We start from the raw sequence: 20,542 nt of genomic DNA, 5'->3' as shown, positions 1-20,542 counted from the left end.
AATCAGCAGAGGCTGCTTTGCAGCCGGGGTGATGCTGGGTGATTAAAAAGCAGGGGCAGAACAAGGAGTTTCTAGTGTTTGTTCTTGCTTGTCATCCGACTCTCCACTTCCACTGTTCTTTAAAAAAAAACCAAAAACAAACAAACAACAAAAAAAAAAAAACAAGGGGTAAGCATCTTAATATCTTTATTATAAATGGAAGGCACAAAACAGGCCAGCAACAGAGACTGTCCAAGAGAAATGCTTTGTGCTTTATAAACAAACAAGGCAGTACCCTTAGGTGGGTGTGATAATCCTCCTCTAATGCGTTTTTGGGGTGCAAAAATAGATTTGTTCCTTTCTTGCTCTTCTCTGCAGGACAAAGGCAGAATAGGCAACTGCAAAGTTAGACCAGGGAGGTCAGTTTGTTCCGTACTGAGAAAGACAAGCTTGTAAAACAAACTAGACAGATTTTCTTTGTACTATTCATCTTTCTTCAGCAAAGGCAAAGCTTATGACACTTGTTGGTGTGTATTTCCAGACCCCCAGCTACTGGCACTGTAGCGCATCTCTAATTCTTTGGTACAAAAGGTTCAAAATCTCTTAATGCAAAAATTTTACCAGCACCCTGGAGCAAAAAAAAAAGAAATCGAAAAATCAAACCGACTTCTATTACAGACCTGCTGAGTGCACCAGAGTTACTCACTTTTATTCAGGCTTTCAGGGGCAACTTCAGTTGGTTTAGCGCTTGGATTGCTATGTTGGCAGATATCAGTTTAAAAAAAAAAAAAAAAAGCTTTTGAGGTCCTTTTTAAAATGAGACTGCTTTTTTGGAATTTGGAATACTGCAAGGTATCGTTGGTTTTGCTTTCTTCCCATTCCTTAGACCAGATCCATTCAGATTCTGAACAGCGTTCCCGGTCTGTTCAGGAAAATGGAAGGCAACAAGCAAAATGATGAGCTCCTTGGGCAGTCAAAAGAGCTAAATCTGGAGAGAGTTTTGAGTCAAACTTCCATGCTAAGGAGCACCAGTAATTGTTAGAAGTAGCTGCAGAGGAACCTGCATGGCACTGGGTGTGTTTCTGAAGGTGCTAAAGGTCCGAAGTGACGATTCCTATCCATACTAAAGAAGAGAAGGAAACCTTGCACTTAACTACTGTTTTGATTCCCTTTGTCCAGCAGTCAAAAGCAGTAACTAATATGAGAACCCAACTTTTCCTCTCTTTATTTTAGATTTGGGAAAATTCCCTGCCAAAACAATATTTCCTGGAAAATTCACTAGTGTTTGTGTGAGTAAAAGCTTCCAACCTTTTATTATGAATTTGTAAGAACTATTTCATCCACTTTTGTCCAGAAGAGTCAGAAATAATTTGCACAGAAATGTGCAGCGTTTTAATGAAAGGATTCAGAATCACTCTAATTTGAACTTTATCTGGTCTGGTTGCAGGTTTTGTGACATTTAGTGTCTTTAAAAAAAAAAAAAATCAAAATTTCTAGCTTCATATCAGAAAAAAAGAAAAAAAAACTGCTTGTGGCTAAATAAAATCTGTTGCAGCTCTGCTCATCGAAAAATCATTGGCTGTTAAATTGGACCTAAGTCGTCTTCTCTAACCTTTCATGATCCTGCAGCAATGGATGATGATGGATATATGGATTAGGGAACAGCACGTGATGGCAAACCTGTGGTATTTGCTACAGCGCAGAAAGAAAAACCAAATTGCTTCCAAAAAATCAAACTAATTCAAAATCCTTGGTATCATGAAGCCATGCCACTGGCAAAGTGAGCATTCCCCTGCCTCTCAAAGCTTGCTGTACCCGTGATCTGCTGTCTTGCTGCTGTTAATTGATTGCAACTCTACGTGTCTGATCAGGGCTACGAGTTGTTCTCGATATGGAGATCATACAACATATACTGTGCACGCTTGTGTGTATAGATATGTTTATCCTGTATGCATGTACATACGTATGCATATTTGTGTGCTGGCCCCCAGATCCCTCATGTTACAAAGCATCGGCCTCGAAGGCATACTCATCAAAATCTTTTGTAGAGCCTCCATTTTTTTCTAGTTCCCTCAAAATGAGAGAATTTTTACGCGCTCTCTGTGTCGAAAAGGCAAAAATTCTGATTTTCACTGTCGCTCTCGCTAACTTTCTCTCACTCCCTCCTCGTGTGTGCATAAACACAGATGTGTGTATGCGTATGCACATCTGTGGCTTTAGATGCACTGGTATGTTTTTTGCTGTACAGGTAATAAAGACGGGGGAAGGTTTTTGTGTTTTCTTAATAGGTGAAGAAATCTTGAAGACCAGAGATTGGAATATGCTGAATTTTAAATTAAAAAAAAAAAAAAAAAAAAAAAAAAAAGTTAAATTGTCCGGCTGTGGAAGATGGAGCCTCATTTTTGCAGCCACTTTGAATCACGCGTTCATCTCTAAATGCGCTGTTTTTTTTTGTTTTTGTTTTGTTTTGCTTTTTGGTTTTTATTTTTTTGAAGAGCTAACTAACCCTGGCTGCGTCCAGTCTGAGAGAGCATTCAAATGGACTTGCTTCCTCTATTAGTTATAAGCTGTTTAAAAGCGCATCCTATGTTTGAATTGTGGATGAGAGGTTCCCTTGGCAAAGTGAGGAGGAAAATTCTTCCTACCCCTTTATTATTAATTCACAGATTCAGTCTTGGTTGGGCCTACAGGAGCAGTTAACTGGAAGCCTTTGAAGATCGATAACTTTGCTGAGGTTGTCCAGGTAGGTGAAATCAAAGACCCACAGTGGCTGGAACGTGCTGTTTAATGTGTCCTAACTGTGTTCTAGAGAAGTTATTTGTAGCCATAGTTGATTATTGACTTGCATGTATCATCAGGTGGTTTCTTAAGGAGTGACTCCGTTTTCAGGCTTCCAGATGTGCTCCAAGTCATATTATTGAGGATGTGGAAGAGAACGCTTGCTGACAAAGCTCCTGGCAGCTTTACAGAACTTTAATATTTAGTTAGTTCATGTAACAGCTGATTTCAAGGCTTTGCTCTCTTCGAGAGACTGATAACTTGATTTGATTAACTGAAGAAAGCTGGAAAAATGTTCGTTCCTCATTATTTTTCACTTGTTACTTTCTTTCGGGTTACTTTTAAAAAGAAGATTTCACCGATCACAAGCCAGTAGAAGACTTTCAGCCCAAGCAAGGGTGAAGACAGCTCTCTCCAAGAGCAGAGGAAGTCCCAGTGGAGAGAACCCAAGCTTGTTAGCAGAACTCGTCGGCATGTCTAAACAAGGAGACGACTGCTACTTCTATTTCTATTCTACCTGTACCAAGGTATGGCTGGTTTTCCTTTGCCTTGCTTTTTTTTCCCCTTTTTTTTTCGGGAAGGAGTAGATTAGGAGGAGGAAGCACACTGGTCTTTGGTTAACTTGAGAACCAGATAGATTCTGAATTCAGTTGTAGCAACATGAGGCAGCAGCATGGCCATTTTTGAGGCTGTACTCTATTTTCCTTGTTGGTTTCCTTTTGGTTCCAGGGAGACAAATGTGCCTACCGCCACTGCGAAGCTGCTCTGGGCAATGAGACGGTCTGCAAGCTGTGGCAGGAGGGTCGTTGTTTCAGGAATGTCTGCCGATTCAGACACATGGAAATTGACGTGAGTGCCTAACGATGTGTTCTCAAAATAAATCAACAAAAGCATTTTTCAGTGCCGTAGGTGTACTGATTGTGCTTTTGCAGGATAGATTCGTTTGCTTCAAAATCATACCGGTTTCTGTTACCAAGAGGGGGGGTGGGAGGAAGCAGAGGGAAATAAAATCAATGCCTTAGGTATGTCTTAGCAAGATATTTTTATTTTTTTTTATTAGATGCTGACAGTTTTCTCAAGAGATGCAGAATAGCTGTTAAATAGACTGCTAAAACCTGCTGGAGCAGGGGGGTAATAAACAGGCTGTTCTATCCTCATGGGAGCAGGCTTGATAATGAACTATCAGGTCTCTTCTGACCCACAGTCCTTCAGATAACGCTGTTGTAGCTGCCTGGGGTAGGAAGTGGGGAAAGTTAAAGGTGCAGCAGAACTAAGTGTCCAAGAAGTAGTTCTAGACAGGGTTAGCCTAGGCAATTTCAGATGTTCTTTTTCCCTCTGAATAATCCTAGTATAATCCTAGGTGTATTAGTTTAACCCACCCTCAACGGATGTCTGAGAGTGCCTGTCTTCTCAAACTGAATGATGACCAATCTAAATGTGCATAGTGGTTACAGCTTATGCAAACTTTGTGAATATGCCCAGAAATACTACACTTAACTGAGAAACTGACCTTTGGAATGATGTTTCAGCACTGTGTTGTGACAGCTGTCACGATCTGGAGCTGTGCATCTCTTTGCAAGCCTCAGGTGCATGTTATCACAAGCTTTTCTTTCTTTCTGTCTTCAGAAAAAGCGCAGTGAGATTCCTTGCTACTGGGAGAACCAGCCGGGAGGCTGTCAGAAAGCCAACTGTGCTTTTCATCATGCAAAGGGACGTTACATCGATGGACAGTTCTTACCACCAAGCAAGAGTGAGTTTAGGTCCTTTTTCTTTAAGCGCTGAAGAATTAATTTTGAGTAGTACTTAGTGGGTGCCAATCCTTTAGGGGGCATCAGGTAACTGTTCATTTGTGAGTGCAGGAAAAGGTCTGCAGTCATAGGTGTACTGCACCGAGTGTACTGCTGGTGTTTGTTTTCTGCTTTCGTGCTCAGCTTCTCTTTGCTTAGTGTGATGTTTGCCTTGCAGTTTGCTTCCTGTTGTTTCCTCTTTTGCTGGGTGGTAGGGAGATGTGTTGTTGTTCGAAGGGAAGTCATTGTTCACGGCGTAAGCAGTGATGGGATGGGCAAAAGGAGATGCTGAACTCGTTGTCTGTGCGGGTTATCTGCCTTTGCTACCATCTCTTTGCATTGTGGTCAAAGTTTTAAACTGCCATATTACCGATGATCCTCCTCTTCCTCTAGCTACACTGCCAAGTCCGCCTGAGTCCGCGGACGATGATTTGAAAGTGGCTCAGATGTCACTGCAGCAAAACAAACTTTCTGTCCAGTCAAATCCCTCTCCACAGCTAAGGGGGTGACGAAAGTGGAAAACTCTGAAAATGTCCCAAGCCCTACACACCCTCCAGTTGTAATCAATGCTGCAGATGATGATGAAGGTGATGATGGTGAGCATGTTTTGGATCTTGGAACAAATTTGTGCTGTAAATGATTGTGTAAATCTTTGGTTCTTGAAGGAATCTGTGCTGTAAATGAATGTGTAAATCACAGATGACCTGAGGTCTGACTAGCAATAGGGCAGGCAGTCTGGCCAGGTCACTGGTGGCTTTGTCTGGCAGTCGGTGGACAGAACCTGAAACGTTGGAGGAAAGCTTGGAACCACTCCTGGCTTTAGCTGGTCTGTTGTGTAAAGTTCTATATGAAACTAGGAAGGAAATTTCTTTTTTCTGTCTGAAGAGCAATGTGTTGTGTAGTAGTTAAAGCTGCAGAGAGAATCTAGAGTCCTAGATGTTTTGTCCTAGTGTATTCTACTTAGGAGTTCATCAGGTCAGTGTAGCTGTTTAAAAACAAACAAACAAAACAAAACAAACAAAAAAAAACACAAAACAGCAACAAAGTTTTTTATATGAACCATGGGCTGAAGTGTCACTGCATGAGCTACGTAATCATGACCAATCTGGTGTATGCATAACTGAATCGATTTTTCCCCTTCAGACCAACTTTCTGAGGAAGGAGAAGAAACTAAAACTCCCATCCAGCATCCAGCTGCGGAAGGCAAAAATGGATTACGGGTGATTTCCACTCGGAAAGGCAGTTCTATTACTACTAAACAAGGTATGCCAGCACCTTAGTAGGATAAATCAGAAGAACTTGACAGTTAACTCAAAAGCAGTGTGGTGTAAAAACACAACAAAATGTAGGGGTGCTGAATGGAGTCGGTTATTTCCATGATCTCATTTCTGCCATTAATACCATCATGTGCCCATTGGGTCAGAAAGGTGAACTCCTTTTCTTTACTTTTGGAGAACAAAACGGGGCCACAGCATGGAGTTTAAATGGCTGCACGTGCAGCCTTGCAACCACTGTTGATAAGCCATATCTAACAATAGAGGGATCTAATATCGTGTAAATGGATTAAAATTAAAACTACATTTTGAACCCTGAAGGATGAAAGGAGGGGCAAAATGCCATTGGTTCTATGGCTCTTTCACTTGTGAGGAGTGTTGACAGGCTTTATTCTAAATACTTCAGAAAGTTCCTGAGCGCTAAGAAGCCTGAGGACCTGTGGTCCTCAGTGAGTGCCTCTAAGCCTGTCTCATGAACTGTTTCCTGTTTTCAGAGGGCAATCTGAATTTTGGAATAAAAACACTTGAGGAAATCAAATGGCAGAAGATGAAGGAAAAAAATAAGAGACACGGTGGTGAGTTAATATTCCCTACTTTCTTATCCTGTTCACGGCAGGTGATGGTGACTGGGAGCTGCTTGAGGGACAGACTTCCATTTTTAGCTGGGGGCATAAAGCAACCTGATTCTCAGCCAGCTGGTATTCTAAATGGGAGTTCAAAGGGCAACCAGAGGCAAATTAGTCACCTCTCTTCTTTACATGCTCTGCTTGCTGTATTTTTGACAGTAACAAATCATTTAAAGTTTTTTGTTCTTTGTGATAGTTTTTTATGTTGGGTAAACTTCCTTATGTTTTGGTTGCTCTGAACAGAAGGTTCTTCAAGATCTTCTCTTCGTCCCGTTGATTCTATGATTTTTCCTGCTCCAGAAAAGGAAAATGTCCGGACAGTGGTGAGAACTGTGACACTGTCTTCCAAGAAAGGTAATAATGAATGCTTTTGTTTTGATTTCCTTACTCCTAAACTGGAGGGTTAAGCAATACTTAAAACAATTCACCCATGTTAGCCTTCTGGTGCTGCCTTCTGTTCAAAACGTGCTTTTATGCTTAAAGTCCCTGGTTGTACTGGAAAGATTTGGTGCTCAGGTTAAGTGCAGCGGCAGGAGAAAAAAAAAAAAAAGTGTCAGTATGCAAATAGGGGGGTAACTGAAAAACAGAAGAGTAACGAGAAGAGCGAGCTGTAGAAGCCAGTGCTATACAAGAAGCAATTTCTGAAGCATTAAAGAGGCTGACAGTGGCAGGTGTGGACACAGTATGACAGGAGTTTGTATATAAATTGTTTAGAGCTGTGCAAATGCCTTTTAAAAGGAAAAAAGTGTGGAAGTACTTTTACTCGTAGACATTCACCTTAGAAAGGAATATTTCTCAGCATTTGTACCTAAGAATATTCTGCTTGCTTATGCAGCTTTGTTCTGCACAAAGTATAGGTGTCAAGCAGGCTCAGATTCACTCTCTACTATCTCAGCTGGAATTTGAAGCAAGCACTGAGACTATTAATATTTTTTTTCTATGTTAATTATAGTTAAAATATGAGTTTATGTGGTTTAGCTGTCAAAAGAGTGTCTGACTGGGGTTTTTTGGACATGGGCTAACAGGATACCATTTCTGTTGGCTACTGGTTTCTGTGAAATAGAAAAAAAAATTCCCTTTTGTTTTAGGGGAGGAACCTGTGGTTCGAGTAGATCTTGCTGATAGACAAGGAAAACGGAAAGCCTCTGCAGGTAAGAACTTTTTACGAGCTGTTACGTAGGTGCTGCCTTCTATATATGACTGCATTAAAGAGTATTTGTGATGTATGAAAGGAAAATACATTGCAGTGGAGATCTGTGTTGACGGCAGAAATGGCAAATAAATAAATAAATAAATCATTTAGCAGCTGAAAGGCAATTCTATGAAAATATGCTTGAAAAAGAGAAGCTTATTGTTGACTGTTCTCAAACCTTCCTGCAAAGAAAAGTTCTTACAATATTCCTTGTTTTCTCTGAAGATGATGTAAGCAGCCTTCCAGTGAAGCGCAGCCTTGCTGAAAGGCTGGGGAAGAAGGTAGAGGCTCCGGGAAATGCTGACAAAGCACCCAAGAGAGAGACAGGTACTAAACGGGCATCTGGATTGGATTCCTGGGTTTTGTATTTAGTCTTTCTGTTTGTCCTTTTCCAGTGATGTTTCTTTTTGCATGTTGGCTGAGGTCGTAATCACTGGGATTCAAAGTCACCTTTCCTGTCTTGTTTTGAAATGTGAACCTGAAGTTGACATTATGCAGCCTCCCTAATTCGTTCTTTTTCTGTTTTGCAGTTCGAGTTCCCAAGTCTCTGAAGGACAGGCTGGGATTACCTCCTAAACAGACCAGTACTGAGAGAGGTAACAGCTAGATATTAAATGTGCTTTCTCCTCCTTCCTTTCCATGAACTTGGAGTGCTTTCATACATCCCTAAAAACTAATTTAAACGAAAACAAAGAACTGACGCCTCTTGCTTGAGTGCTGAAGCTCTTCTGACAGCCACTATCAGAACTCTGGCTCTAGGTGTGTGTTTATTTTCTACTTGTGCCTTGTCAAGGTTTTTAGCTGCTTCTGTGAAGCGTTACGTACAATTAGAATAGAACCACTGCCAGGAGCAGGAATTTGAAATGCAGACTAAAAAAGTAATAAAGTAAAGCAGCATTTCTGTGTAGCAGTTCTCTCTGGATAGGGCTGGTCTTCAAAATACAAGTGGCTCAGAGGAAGAGGAGAATGTTGTTCTAAGGATATTGTTCTAAGATGCATTATTGGGAACAGTCAAGATGAGTTTTCCTTAGTGCTCTGACAAATTTTGGAGACTTAAAATATTGCTGGACTCTCTTTAAATGTTGGTGCTTCTCCTCATTTCTTGATGATGACAGGGAAGGCTGCTAAGCCGATGGGAGAGATCCATGTGAAAACACTGGAGGAAATCCGTCGTGAGAAAGCTCTTCAGAGACGCGAAACTCAAGCCAAAGCCGAGGCTGAAGGGCATGGTAAAAGTGAAGATTCCAGCGCAGGGGCAAGAGCTGCTCGTGCAGGTCGCATCCAAACTTTCTCTGAAGCCTTGTCTGAAAAAAAGAATAATCGCTTGGTAGAAGAGAAGAAAAAAGCAGGAGAATGCCATAGCAAGAGCAAAATTCAGGGTGAGTCCAAGAAGCAGCTCGCTCTGTCCGGGCCCAGCAAAGGGCAGGCGAAGGAGCCGGCAGGAAAAGTCAAGCCAGAAGGAGAAGTACGTGTTAAAACCTTGGAAGAAATAAAGCGTGAGAAAGCTCTGCGGATGCAGCAGAGTGAAGGAGATGTGCCAGCTCCCTCAGCACTACCCGGACCTGCCCCAGCAGAGCAGAAATCTTTATGGAGCACAAAACTAACAGGTAATAAGATGCTTTAATGCCTGCCCCAGTGAGGTGCTTCCCATATTGAGCAAGTTCAGTTTGCTCAGGATCTGCTTCATGGATAAATGCTGAATGGCTTGCACATTGTAGCCTTTCTCTCTCTCTCTCATGGGACACAAGGAAATAAATGCACAAAGGAAACAAGTACCCAGCTTTCTTTATTTCTGCCGTTGACAAAACTTTTTTTTGTCTTTTTTTAAAGCACCTGAAAAAGAAGAAAAGAAGACAGTGGAATTGAACCGGCCTTTTCCTAAACTTTCCTCTGGACCTGATGTACAGGTGAGTCCTCTGTGAAGACACACATACATTCGTACAATTTCTGATAATTCTGACAAGTTTTGTTACTCACCGTGTGCCACCCTCTTGAGTGTGTTCTTACCCTTCAGCACCTGGTAGGAGCTGCAGTGCAGTCTAAATCCTATCGCCAGCAGCATTTCCAGACAGCTCTGTAATCCTCAAACTTGGAATCAGTCTGTTTATACCACAGCAACAAAGAAACCCTGTTAGCACCAGCTGAAATCTACACAGTTAACGTGGAGGGAATTCTTTTTGTTCTTACTGACTTGATCTGTCAGACATGAAGGATTTAATACAGAAGGCCAGAGTTCTGTGTTCAAGGAAATCAATCTGTCAGTGGATACTGTATAGGGGAACTTGTATGACTTTCTGCTGCTTAAAAAGAATGTGATAAATAGATGTACAGCAGAACATCCTATCTGTTTAAAGAAGCTTGCCATAGTGGATATTGCAGATATGTGAGACTGTGTCCATAGTAAAGCATGGCTCTTGCTACAGGCAGAATTTTATGGAGAAAAAAAAACACAACAGTAACCTGAACAATATTAATATGCTGTTCCACATCAAGACCATTTTGGAGGGATTGCTGATCAGATTTTCTTAACGAAATCTCCACGGATTTTTTTTTTTTTTTTTGTCCTATTCATGCACTCCTTTTCTTTCCTTCTAGCCCACTCAGCAGAGCGGAACTCGTAAATGTCCAGAGAAGAGCTTTGAAGAGAGACGGTGGGAGAAGTGGCAACAGAGAGAACAACAAGAGAAGCTTCGGAAGGAGGAAGCTGCTGTCAAATCTGCTGCTGGCTTCTTTAATACTGAACCAGCAGGGAAAGTGGCAGCTCAATTTCAGGGCCAGGAAGCTAAAAGTAAGTGTTGAAGGTTAAGAGTTACTTAGGTTGTCTTCTGAAATACAGACAGAAGATGACAATTCTCATGCTGTAACTCTGGCAGGGTGCGTTTTGCCACGCAATGCTACGAAGCAAAGGGTGTACTTTCTTTTTCTTAGTTTGTTTCTTTTCCTGCCAGCCAGATGTTAGGTAAGGAACGGGAGACTAGAAAATGACACTACAAGTGTGGACTTTGTAGAACAGCTTAACTGTGGGACATCACTGCAAGGGAGAGGAAGCTGGTACAACAGTTGCATACACTCTTGTCCTACTATAACTGCTGCTTTTTCCTTTCCTAGCGGGAGCAGGACTTTAAATATAAAAGCCGTCTATATTTGTGAACCTAGCTTGCACTTAGGATTGCTATGTGTCGGAGGTGTCCCTTGTCCTGGATTATTATTTACTGTAGCTCTTCGGTTTCTTTGTTCCTTTGTATGGCTTGTTGGTAGACAGAGTTTACTATGTGGAAAAGATTCCTGAGAATCCAGGCAATGGCGGTGTAATTGTGCTGGCCAAATGCATTTAACTGTGTAGAAGGACTGTGGAAATGATTAAGAGAACCTGGATTTTTCCTGAGGCAGAGCAAGACTGTATCAGTTCTCTCTTCCTTTTACTCTAGCCAACTTTATGACACCTGTGAAGCCTTCGCGTGGGAAAGTCACTTTCCCCAAGAAGAAGGCACTGAAACGTAAGGCACCTGGGAGTTATCCCTCTGCCATAGCAGCTGTGGAACTACAGACTGCCTTTGATGCTGACATGATGGGACCTCCAGCCAGAAAAGCAGCCATGGTAAGGCCAGGGGCTAATGCAGAGATGGATCCCTTGTTAAATTTCTACCCTCCTCTAGGAGAAAAGGTGGAAAACTCAAACGTTCTGCAGGCCTTCTGTTTCCTTTGAAATCCAGTAGCTGTCTCCAGGATGCTTGTAGAACCCTTCTGTATTTATGAGATGAATGGCACTCTTTAACCGGTACTCTGATGCTGTGATTTCTCTGGTGTGGGGGATTTTGTCCATTAATGCCACGTTCTTAAAAGACACAAGATCATGAGTAACCTCCAGGTGAATGTGAACTTTCTTCAGGAGCACCTTGCTTTTGTATTTTGGCCACGGCTCCGCAATGCCAGAGGAGAAGCAGTGTGGAGGAAAAAGCTATTAAGGAATCTTTTACCCATGTGTCATAAATACTGTTTTGCTGCTTTCTAGGGTGTTTCAGACGTGCCGGAGCACGTCCCAGCCATCAGACTTGAAGAAAATCCCCCAAACAGGTGACAACCCCAACTTGCTCTTTTTCTTAATCAGTGTATATCCCCAGGGAAACGTAAGTTCTGTCACATGTGGGAAAAAATGAGGGTTCTGAGATAATTAAAGCCCAAATCCATCAAAGGAATAAGTCACCTGAAACCACTTTCTAGCAGCTAGCAGGATTGCTTAATTAGGCTTTCTTGAAATGCTGCAAGTCAGCACAGCTTTCCGGTGACTTCTTGGGTTGTCTGAATACCTGAACGAGGATGAGGTGAAGTTCTACTTCCTCGTGAGGTGATAGATGATGAGTAGTGTCCTCTGCCTTTTGGTCCTCAAGAATGCCACCTCAACTCCAGGTGCCCTGGCTTCACAGATAAACCCCCAGACTGAAAAATGTACCTGGTAACGCATCGGGCTCTAAATGTAGCCCTGGGTTGATTGATAACAATCCCTGTGTAAGATTGAAGCGTAGGAGGGCTTGCCTACAGTTTTAAGAGCCGGTTTGCAGGAAAGGGATTTCCCGTTAAGAAATGGCATATCCTGATTGTTCTTTCTTGCTCTCCCAAGACCTGAAGTGCGTCTTGGAAGCCCGGAAAGATTTGAGGAGCAGATGGAGATGGATCTCGAGACCTCGACCTCAGCTTCTTCCCAGCTAGAAGAGGCACGGACACGCCGGCTGAGTTCCACAGGGAACGCGCCCTTATCTGCGGATGAAGATTTTGAGAAGCTACTTTGGGAAATCTCAGGAGGCAGACTGGAAGCCGAAATCGACTTAGACCCAGGGAAGGACGAGGATGACCTCCTCCTTGAACTCTCCGAGATGATTGACAGTTGAACTGCGTAGTCCTATGGTAGAATTAAAAAAAAAAAAAAAAAAAAAAATTGAAACTGTTCTTCTTGTTGGATACCCCGAGGTGATCCTTTTTCTAACTGAGGCTTTGCAATGAGACTTAAAGCACAGTCCGAAGTGGTAGAAATTGGCAGGATCTGCACTCAGTTGTCCTAAATTTCCCTGCTGGTCAGAGGTAAGGTCTTGTGCATCCGTTCTCTTACCTTCGATATCGAGAGAACAAAGCACTTCTTTTGGCACAGAAAGATCTCCATTGGCACGCCATGGTGGCTGCAAATCGATCTTCTGATGGAGCGATGCTCTGAAGGCTTAAACGTAAAGCTTCTTCCTTCCTCCGCCCTTGGCACAACTCGATGTTGGGCACATTGTGAAGCTTCGGTGTTCTGATTTCTCGGACAGTTGATAGACAAATCCTGGAGTTACTATGTCAACTCTTGACTTTTACTCATGTATGCCGTTGTTTTGACTGTACCTGTGTCAGATGATGAAGCTGTAGTGGTGGGAGGGAGCAGAATCGTTATTCCAGTGTGTTGTGGACCAAACTTGCTGCCAGGAGTGGGGGTGGGGGTCAGCCCACCCAGCCTTTCTTTCAATTATCAGGGAGGATCAAATAGTGAAAAGCAGCAGCTCTGCCATGCGGCTCCGCTACCCCCACTCCCTTCTCTTGTGCTGTACCAAAGTTCCCCCAGGCTTTGGTTGGTGCTTTTTGCTGGTGTGAGGACTCCGGGGCGAGCAGTCGGGACTCTGCCGCAGTTACGGGGTCGATGAAGGGTTGTTTAAGTGCCTCTTGGTTTTAAAACTTGCTCCCCTGAGCTGCTGGCTCTGCTGCCTGCTACAGCAAATGTTCGGGTGCCATCAGCATCGCGCTTGGGCGTGGGCACTGACTCTGCGGAGGAAGAAGCTGAGATTCGGGTGTATTGTGTACCCTGCCACCAGCCATCGTTTTTTTTCCCCTAGCAGATCAATTTTGAATTATTTTCCGAACTTTTCGCGGCACGGTAGGCTCTTCCCGCTATGATTTGTGAAGCTGTGGGGGCCCTCAGGCATTTGCTGCTGGCAGAGGAAAAGCGCTTGTCGAATTTGTTGTAAATACTTAATGTTTGGACAAAACCACGCGTCTCCGTGTGTGTGTGTGTGTGTGTGCTGTGACGCCCCGGCCCCACCAGGGAAAACCTCCGCCGACGAAACTGCTGCTGGAGCTCACACAGGCCTTCATCGTGCCAAAGGACTTCACGGGGACTTCTGCCAGCTCAGTAATGGGGGAGAAAAAGCAAAATCAGGAGGAGGAGAGCTCAGAGACTGCGCCCACCTGCCCTCGCTTTCCCTTCACCCCAAGCCCTGTTCTACCATCAGCCTTCGCCTCTTCTGCCTGCGGTGCTGGCAGTGGGAGCGGCGAGGCGGCGGCAGCCATGGCGTACCGCGAGCAGGACCAGAAGGTGCAGAAGGTGATTGTGCAGCCCATCGTATCCTTCCTGCGGCTGCGGGGTGCCAGGGAGGTGGGTGGGGGGCGGCTCGGACCTCAGGGGTCTCGGATCTGGGGCCCTGGGGGCTCGGCCTGGGCCTTGAGGCCTTGTCGCGGGGCCCTGAGGCCTCGTTGTGGGGTTTGGGGCCTTGTCCCGAGCCCGGAACTGTTGTCCCCGTGCTGAGCCCTTAACGCAGCGCCCCAGAACCTCATCTTCCGCTACCTGCAGAACGTGAGTACCGCGGGGAGGGGGCGGGGATGGGGATTAGGGAGGTGTGGGGGGAGTGGGGAGGGTCTGGGGATTCCCCTCGGTGAGTTTTCGGCTCCTGGCCGTGTCCCGGGACGGGTTTGTGGGGGATGGAGAGCTGTGCGGCGTGCTGGTGGGCACAAGGAGCCCAGCGTTTCCCCCTCGTGTAGCCGGGCGTGCAGGGGTGATCCCTTGTGACTGGAAACGTGTTCTTCACCGAATGTGTAGTATTCACCCGATGGTATAACGCTCAAATGTCAGATTGCTCATTGAAACTGCCCCTGAGAGTTGCTCCTCGGAGCGTTTGGGAGCTGTCGTGGCTGTGGCTAGCAGGTATTTCTGAACACATGAGAGAACAAAAGTGCTCAGTGTTTGTGGCCCGACTTACTCTCCTCCTTCGTTCTGCAGAGGTCGAGGATCCAGGTGTGGCTCTATGAGCAGGTGAACATGCAGATAGAAGGCTGCATCATCGTGAGTATCCGCACGTCCCCATGTTTCATCTTTCATTTTGCCTCATTCACAATCGTGTTTTTTGATCAAGAAAAGTTATCACAAGGAAAAAAAGATTTGTACTTCTCTGCCCTTCCCCTCGCCCTGCCCTTCCCTCCCGCTCCTGAGCCCTTCGTCAGGCCTTGCTGGGCCCTCTGTCCGGCTGTCTGTCCGTCCATCCGACCCTCTGGCCATCTGTCCCACCACCCTGCCCCGTCCCTGCCCTCTCCCTAAGGAAGGAAAGAGTCCCCGGGCTGCCTTCATGGGGGGGGGGGGGAAGAGGGGAGGTTCTGCTGAGAAAAAACTGAAAGATTTCCCCCTTAATGGGTGCCTTGCGAGTTATTTCGAGTTCCAACCTTCTGCCTTCCTTCCGTAGCAGTGCCTCTAAGGGGTGCGCTGTAAGGCAGCCCTCATCTGGCGCGTTGCTCCTCCGTTCCCCCAAGGAACTGCCTTCAGGATCTGACTAACTCTGGATGCACCCGGTTGTCGCCTTAATTTCTCCCTTAGCTTGCTGAAAACAAGCCGGTTGGGTGACCTTTTGCGTTTCTCGCTTAAAATTTGGATCGAGGAGGTCTGTGTTTCCTTACGCTGATGTCCACGCTGAAGGTGCAGAAGGGTTCCGTGCTGTTGCTTGGGTCAGCCTTGTTGCCAGGTTCGGAATGTTTAGCCTACCGGTGCTTCGGTGCTGTTGGGCTGCACTCAGAGTGTGAGCTCTGGGCGTTATTTCTCAAATACTGCGTTATTTGAGCATACAGACCCGAGATATTCTGCGGAGAGGTGATTTAAGGCACATCAGAACCACCGCTGTGGCGTGTGCCAGCGTCGGACGCCCGTTCGAGTGATCGGGCGGAGCAGGTGAATTGAATTTGGTGCTGGGTGGCGAGGTGGTGTTGGGGGAAGAGCTAGGCTAAGGAGAGCTTCCTCTTGCTCTGCCCCTTCCCATCTCAAATGGCCGCTTCCTGGGGAGGTGGGTTCGTTTGGAGGTTAACTACAACGTTACAGTGAGGATGAGGAATCATCTTTAGTCCTGTAGGTATTTGCTGCCAGGCCGCAGCGTTGATTTCAGAAATTGTATTTAAAAAAGGGAAAAGAAAGGAAAGATGTATTCTTTAACATACTCTCTTTTCTCAGAGAGTAGATGGAGGAGCTTCAGCAGTGCCCTTCCTCCGGAAACGATTCCCAGTGTCTGCTCAGACACTGAGGAGGAAAATGGAGGAGAGCCACCCGATAGAAATAAAGGAAAGAAGGGGTCATGGATTAAGGGAAAAGCACTACTTAAAAAATTGGTGCTCTCTAAAAACGGGTTAAGGGTTTGGGACCTGCAGGTGCTGCCTACAGCTGTGTGCATTGCAGTCGTGCCTGTTGCCACTGAGCAAAACGGGGAGAGCTGCTTTGTCGAACGCGGCGTGTTAAAGCACGTGCCACTGCCTGGAAGTAAAGCACGGACTTCCCTCGTGTGGGACTTCTTCCCTAGCGATCTGTGGTTTACCTGATGGTTTCCCATAAGCTGTGAATGTTTAAAAGAAAAAAAAAAAAAACAAAAAAAAAACAACACCAACGTTGAGAGTGGTGAAGCAGATCCTCACCTGGGGACTCAGAATCAGCAATGACATCACCATGCAAAGCATTGTGTGCGCTTCGGGTCGGGGCTGCTGCGAGCCTCGCAGCGGGGAGGGAGAGCAGATCCGGGGTGCCTCTGGGTCAGCCCTGTGCCCTGGTGGCTTCGTGAGCACTGAGAGTTTGACTCCTGTGTTCCCAGCTTTCGCTTCCGCACCTGTGGTGTGGCAGAACCAGCGAGCTGCTTCCTCAGCTGGAGGAGGAAGAGGAGTGACCTCAACATTGCCGAGGTAAAGCACAATTATGAAAAAAAGATTTGGCAAAGATGTGGGTTGTACCAGCGCGGCTGCTGCAGCAGCAGCAGATCCTGGAGCATTGGAGAAGATAGAGAGGGGTTTCTTCGTGAAAAGAATGCTGTTAAAAGTGTTTTCATGCCAGAAATTAGGATAAACGCCTCTGTTGTTTGACATCCTCTATTGACCTGGCACATTGGCATTACAGCGTACCTGGCACGCTGTTTGTATTAAAAAAAAAAAAAGGTATTTTAGTCAGGGCAGGCCAGAAACCTGCCTTGGCACTTGCACATCGCAGCAATGCTTACAGACCCTGCATCCTGGCCTGGCAGCCAGGATCTAAATCCGATGGTGCTGTTGGTAAACTGAAGCTCAGGAAGCGCTTCTGGGTTTTTCTGTCCTTCCATGTGAATTTTTACCCTGTGAAGTTGGTGTATGAAGCTATTTTCGTAACAACAAATAGGTTTAAAAGCAGTTTCAGTTTAACGTCTACATGCTTGGGTGTTATTAACAGAGCTTTGTATACTGAGCTGGTGCTTGGTAGGAGAAAAAACATAAATCTTACCTGGGAAACCTGGACCCCCTCAGCTACATACTGCTATGAGGAAACTCAGATGTAAGAACACACTTAAATAACACCTCACCAGAGCTGTTGTGCTCCTGACCACCAAAGGCACCTTTTTCCAACACCGTCATACTGGAAGTTGATGCAGCCGGTTCCATCCGTAAAGTGTGACTGTACAGTGCTGTAAAAGAAATATTTTTTCACAGCTTTGGAGAAAGTGAAGCAGAGAAAACCACACATAACCACTGATACCTGGACCCCAAACTGCCACAGACTGACAGTGATGCCCACTGGATATCTCCTGATACCCTGCTGCCTTCTGACTGCTCCAGCAGAAGTCCCGTTTTAATTAGCCAGCAGGTCCCTCTGAGGGAGGGACTTTGCTAAAACTCCTGCCGTAGGAAGTGTCCTACGGGAGCCAAGTTGCTAAACTGATGTGTGGTTTTCCCTTAACCCCCTCACCCCTGACTTTCCAGCTCCTGACGACACTGCCAACGTGTGCAGTGTCACCGTGTGCCAACTAGGTGCCAGCTGCCATGGTTTATATATTGTAAAATCAGTGATTTGGGACTCGTGAGCACTGAGAAGAGGTTAGCAATTACTTAAGAGCTTTCCTTGTGTCGCTCTGGGGCAGGGAGATGGGTGAAACATCTTAGGCTTGAAAGTGATTCCCTGCAGAGTGACGTGCTCAGATCTGCACAACAGATCTGTCGTCTGGTCACCTTATTAGATCCCTGCTTGAGAGGTTGCTTGCAAGAATCGATTCCTCTTCACCTTGATGTGTCAAGCTAAAGACCTGTGCCGAAGCACTGTCTGATCAGACGAGTGCCTCAGTTCAGGATTGTTCTTTGACAGCTACAGAAACAGCAGGACGATCAGCGCCTTCAGGAACAGATGAATTTGATCTTGAGGCTGTCATAAAACAGGTCCCTGAAGTTTGAAGACTCTCAAATAGTTTGGGCCAGCAAGGAGCAGCTGTACGTGGCGGGCGGCTGCGGTAACTCGGGGCTCAGAGTCTCAGAGAGCATGGTGAAAGGTGACCCCCAGCTGGCTGCTGGAGGAAGCTGAGGCAGCGTTCCAGCTCTAACCTTTGCCTTCTTGGCTGGCAATCTTTGCACTCCTGCTGTCAGTGGGTGTTGAGTGTCCGTCCCCCCCAGGCTCAGAACATGCCCTCAGATGTAGGCAGCGTTTAGCAGCTAGAATTCCCTCAAATAGAAAGAGTACAAATGATGCGTTTTCTGCTTTTTGCTTTGGAACTCTTAGCTTGAGGTTTTCCTGCAGGCCATGAGGTTTCTTGCAGCAGCAGGGATGAGTTCTGTTAGCAAGAGGCTGTTCTGTGCTTTGACTGTGGGAAGATGAATGGTTACGTGTGCACCGTTAAATATAACTTGACACCTAGCACACCGCACTTGCAGCCTGTGGGGTGCTTTAACAAGCAGGTAAATCAAGCAGAGGCTGCTTTGCAGCCGGGGTGATGCTGGGTGATTAAAAAGCAGGGGCAGAACAAGGAGTTTCTAGTGTTTGTTCTTGCTTGTCATCCGACTCTCCATTTCCACTGTTCTTTAAAAAAAAAAACCAAAACAAACAAACAACAAAAAAAAAAAAAAAAACAAGGGGTAAGCATCTTAATATCTTTATTATAAATGGAAGGCACAAAACAGGCCAGCAACAGAGACTGTCCAAGAGAAATGCTTTGTGCTTTATAAACAAAACAAGGCAGTACCCTTAGGTGGGTGTGATAATCCTCCTCTAATGCGTTTTTGGGGTGCAAAAAATAGATTTGTTCCTTTCTTGCTCTTCTCTGCAGGACAAAGGCAGAATAGGCAACTGGCAAAGTTAGACCAGGGAGGTCAGTTTGTTCCGTACTGAGAAAGACAAGCTTGTAAAACAAACTAGACAGATTTTCTTTGTACTATTCATCTTTCTTCAGCAAAGGCAAAGCTTATGACACTTGTTGGTGTGTATTTCCAGACCCCCAGCTACTGGCACTGTAGCGCATCTCTAATTCTTTGGTACAAAAGGTTCAAAATCTCTTAATGCAAAAATTTTACCAGCACCCTGGAGCAAAAAAAAAAGAAATCGAAAAATCAAACCGACTTCTATTACAGACCTGCTGAGTGCACCAGAGTTACTCACTTTTATTCAGGCTTTCAGGGGCAACTTCAGTTGGTTTAGCGCTTGGATTGCTATGTTGGCAGATGTCAGTTTAAAAAAAAAAAAAAGCTTTTGAGGTCCTTTTTAAAATGAGACTGCTTTTTTGGAATTTGGAATACTGCAAGGTATCGTTGGTTTTGCTTTCTTCCCATTCCTTAGACCAGATCCATTCAGATTCTGAACAGCGTTCCCGGTCTGTTCAGGAAAATGGAAGGCAACAAGCAAAATGATGAGCTCCTTGGGCAGTCAAAAGAGCTAAATCTGGAGAGAGTTTTGAGTCAAACTTCCATGCTAAGGAGCACCAGTAATTGTTAGAAGTAGCTGCAGAGGAACCTGCATGGCACTGGGTGTGTTTCTGAAGGTGCTAAAGGTCCGAAGTGACGATTCCTATCCATACTAGAGAAGAGAAGGAAACCTTGCACTTAACTACTGTTTTGATTCCCTTTGTCCAGCAGTCAAAAGCAGTAACTAATATGAGAACCCAACTTTTCCTCTCTTTATTTTAGATTTGGGAAAATTCCCTGCCAAAACAATATTTCCTGGAAAATTCACTAGTGTTTGTGTGAGTAAAAGCTTCCAACCTTTTATTATGAATTTGTAAGAACTATTTCATCCACTTTTGTCCAGAAGAGTCAGAAATAATTTGCACAGAAATGTGCAGCGTTTTAATGAAAGGATTCAGAATCACTCTAATTTGAACTTTATCTGGTCTGGTTGCAGGTTTTGTGACATTTAGTGTCTTTAAAAAAAAAAAAATCAAAATTTCTAGCTTCATATCAGAAAAAAAGAAAAAAAAACTGCTTGTGGCTAAATAAAATCTGTTGCAGCTCTGCTCATCGAAAAATCATTGGCTGTTAAATTGGACCTAAGTCGTCTTCTCTAACCTTTCATGATCCTGCAGCAATGGATGATGATGGATATATGGATTAGGGAACAGCACGTGATGGCAAACCTGTGGTATTTGCTACAGCGCAGAAAGAAAAACCAAATTGCTTCCAAAAAATCAAACTAATTCAAAATCCTTGGTATCATGCAGCCATGCCACTGGCAAAGTGAGCATTCCCCTGCCTCTCAAAGCTTGCTGTACCCGTGATCTGCTGTCTTGCTGCTGTTAATTGATTGCAACTCTACGTGTCTGATCAGGGCTACGAGTTGTTCTCGATATGGAGATCATACAACATATACTGTGCACGCTTGTGTGTATAGATATGTTTATCCTGTATGCATGTACATACGTA

The 20,542-nt window shown here is 44.8% G+C and overlaps 1 protein-coding gene across 1 annotated transcript; it reads left to right on the top strand.

The window, feature by feature from the left end:
* Positions 1–3,230: 3,230 nt before the first annotated feature.
* Positions 3,231–18,218, top strand: LOC311220564 (zinc finger CCCH domain-containing protein 11A-like; the record flags this gene model as incomplete). The annotated part of the gene is given in 25 exon segments (XM_084304126.1): positions 3,231–3,284; positions 3,487–3,606; positions 4,384–4,507; positions 4,938–5,048; positions 5,051–5,140; positions 5,688–5,807; positions 6,313–6,393; positions 6,688–6,798; positions 7,533–7,595; positions 7,862–7,963; positions 8,167–8,232; positions 8,752–9,243; positions 9,467–9,543; positions 9,651–9,656; positions 10,232–10,424; positions 11,065–11,234; positions 11,649–11,710; positions 12,255–12,517; positions 13,376–13,458; positions 13,704–14,033; positions 14,655–14,717; positions 15,243–15,265; positions 16,495–16,582; positions 16,918–17,018; positions 18,077–18,218. Coding segments are annotated over 25 exon segments (3,135 nt in total).
* Positions 18,219–20,542: the final 2,324 nt, after the last annotated feature.

The sequence above is a fragment of the Netta rufina genome (assembly GCF_964035555.1).
Source record: "Netta rufina genome assembly, chromosome: 34".
Taxonomy (NCBI): Eukaryota; Metazoa; Chordata; class Aves; order Anseriformes; family Anatidae; genus Netta; species Netta rufina.
This window is presented reverse-complemented; position numbering and strand designations above follow the sequence as displayed.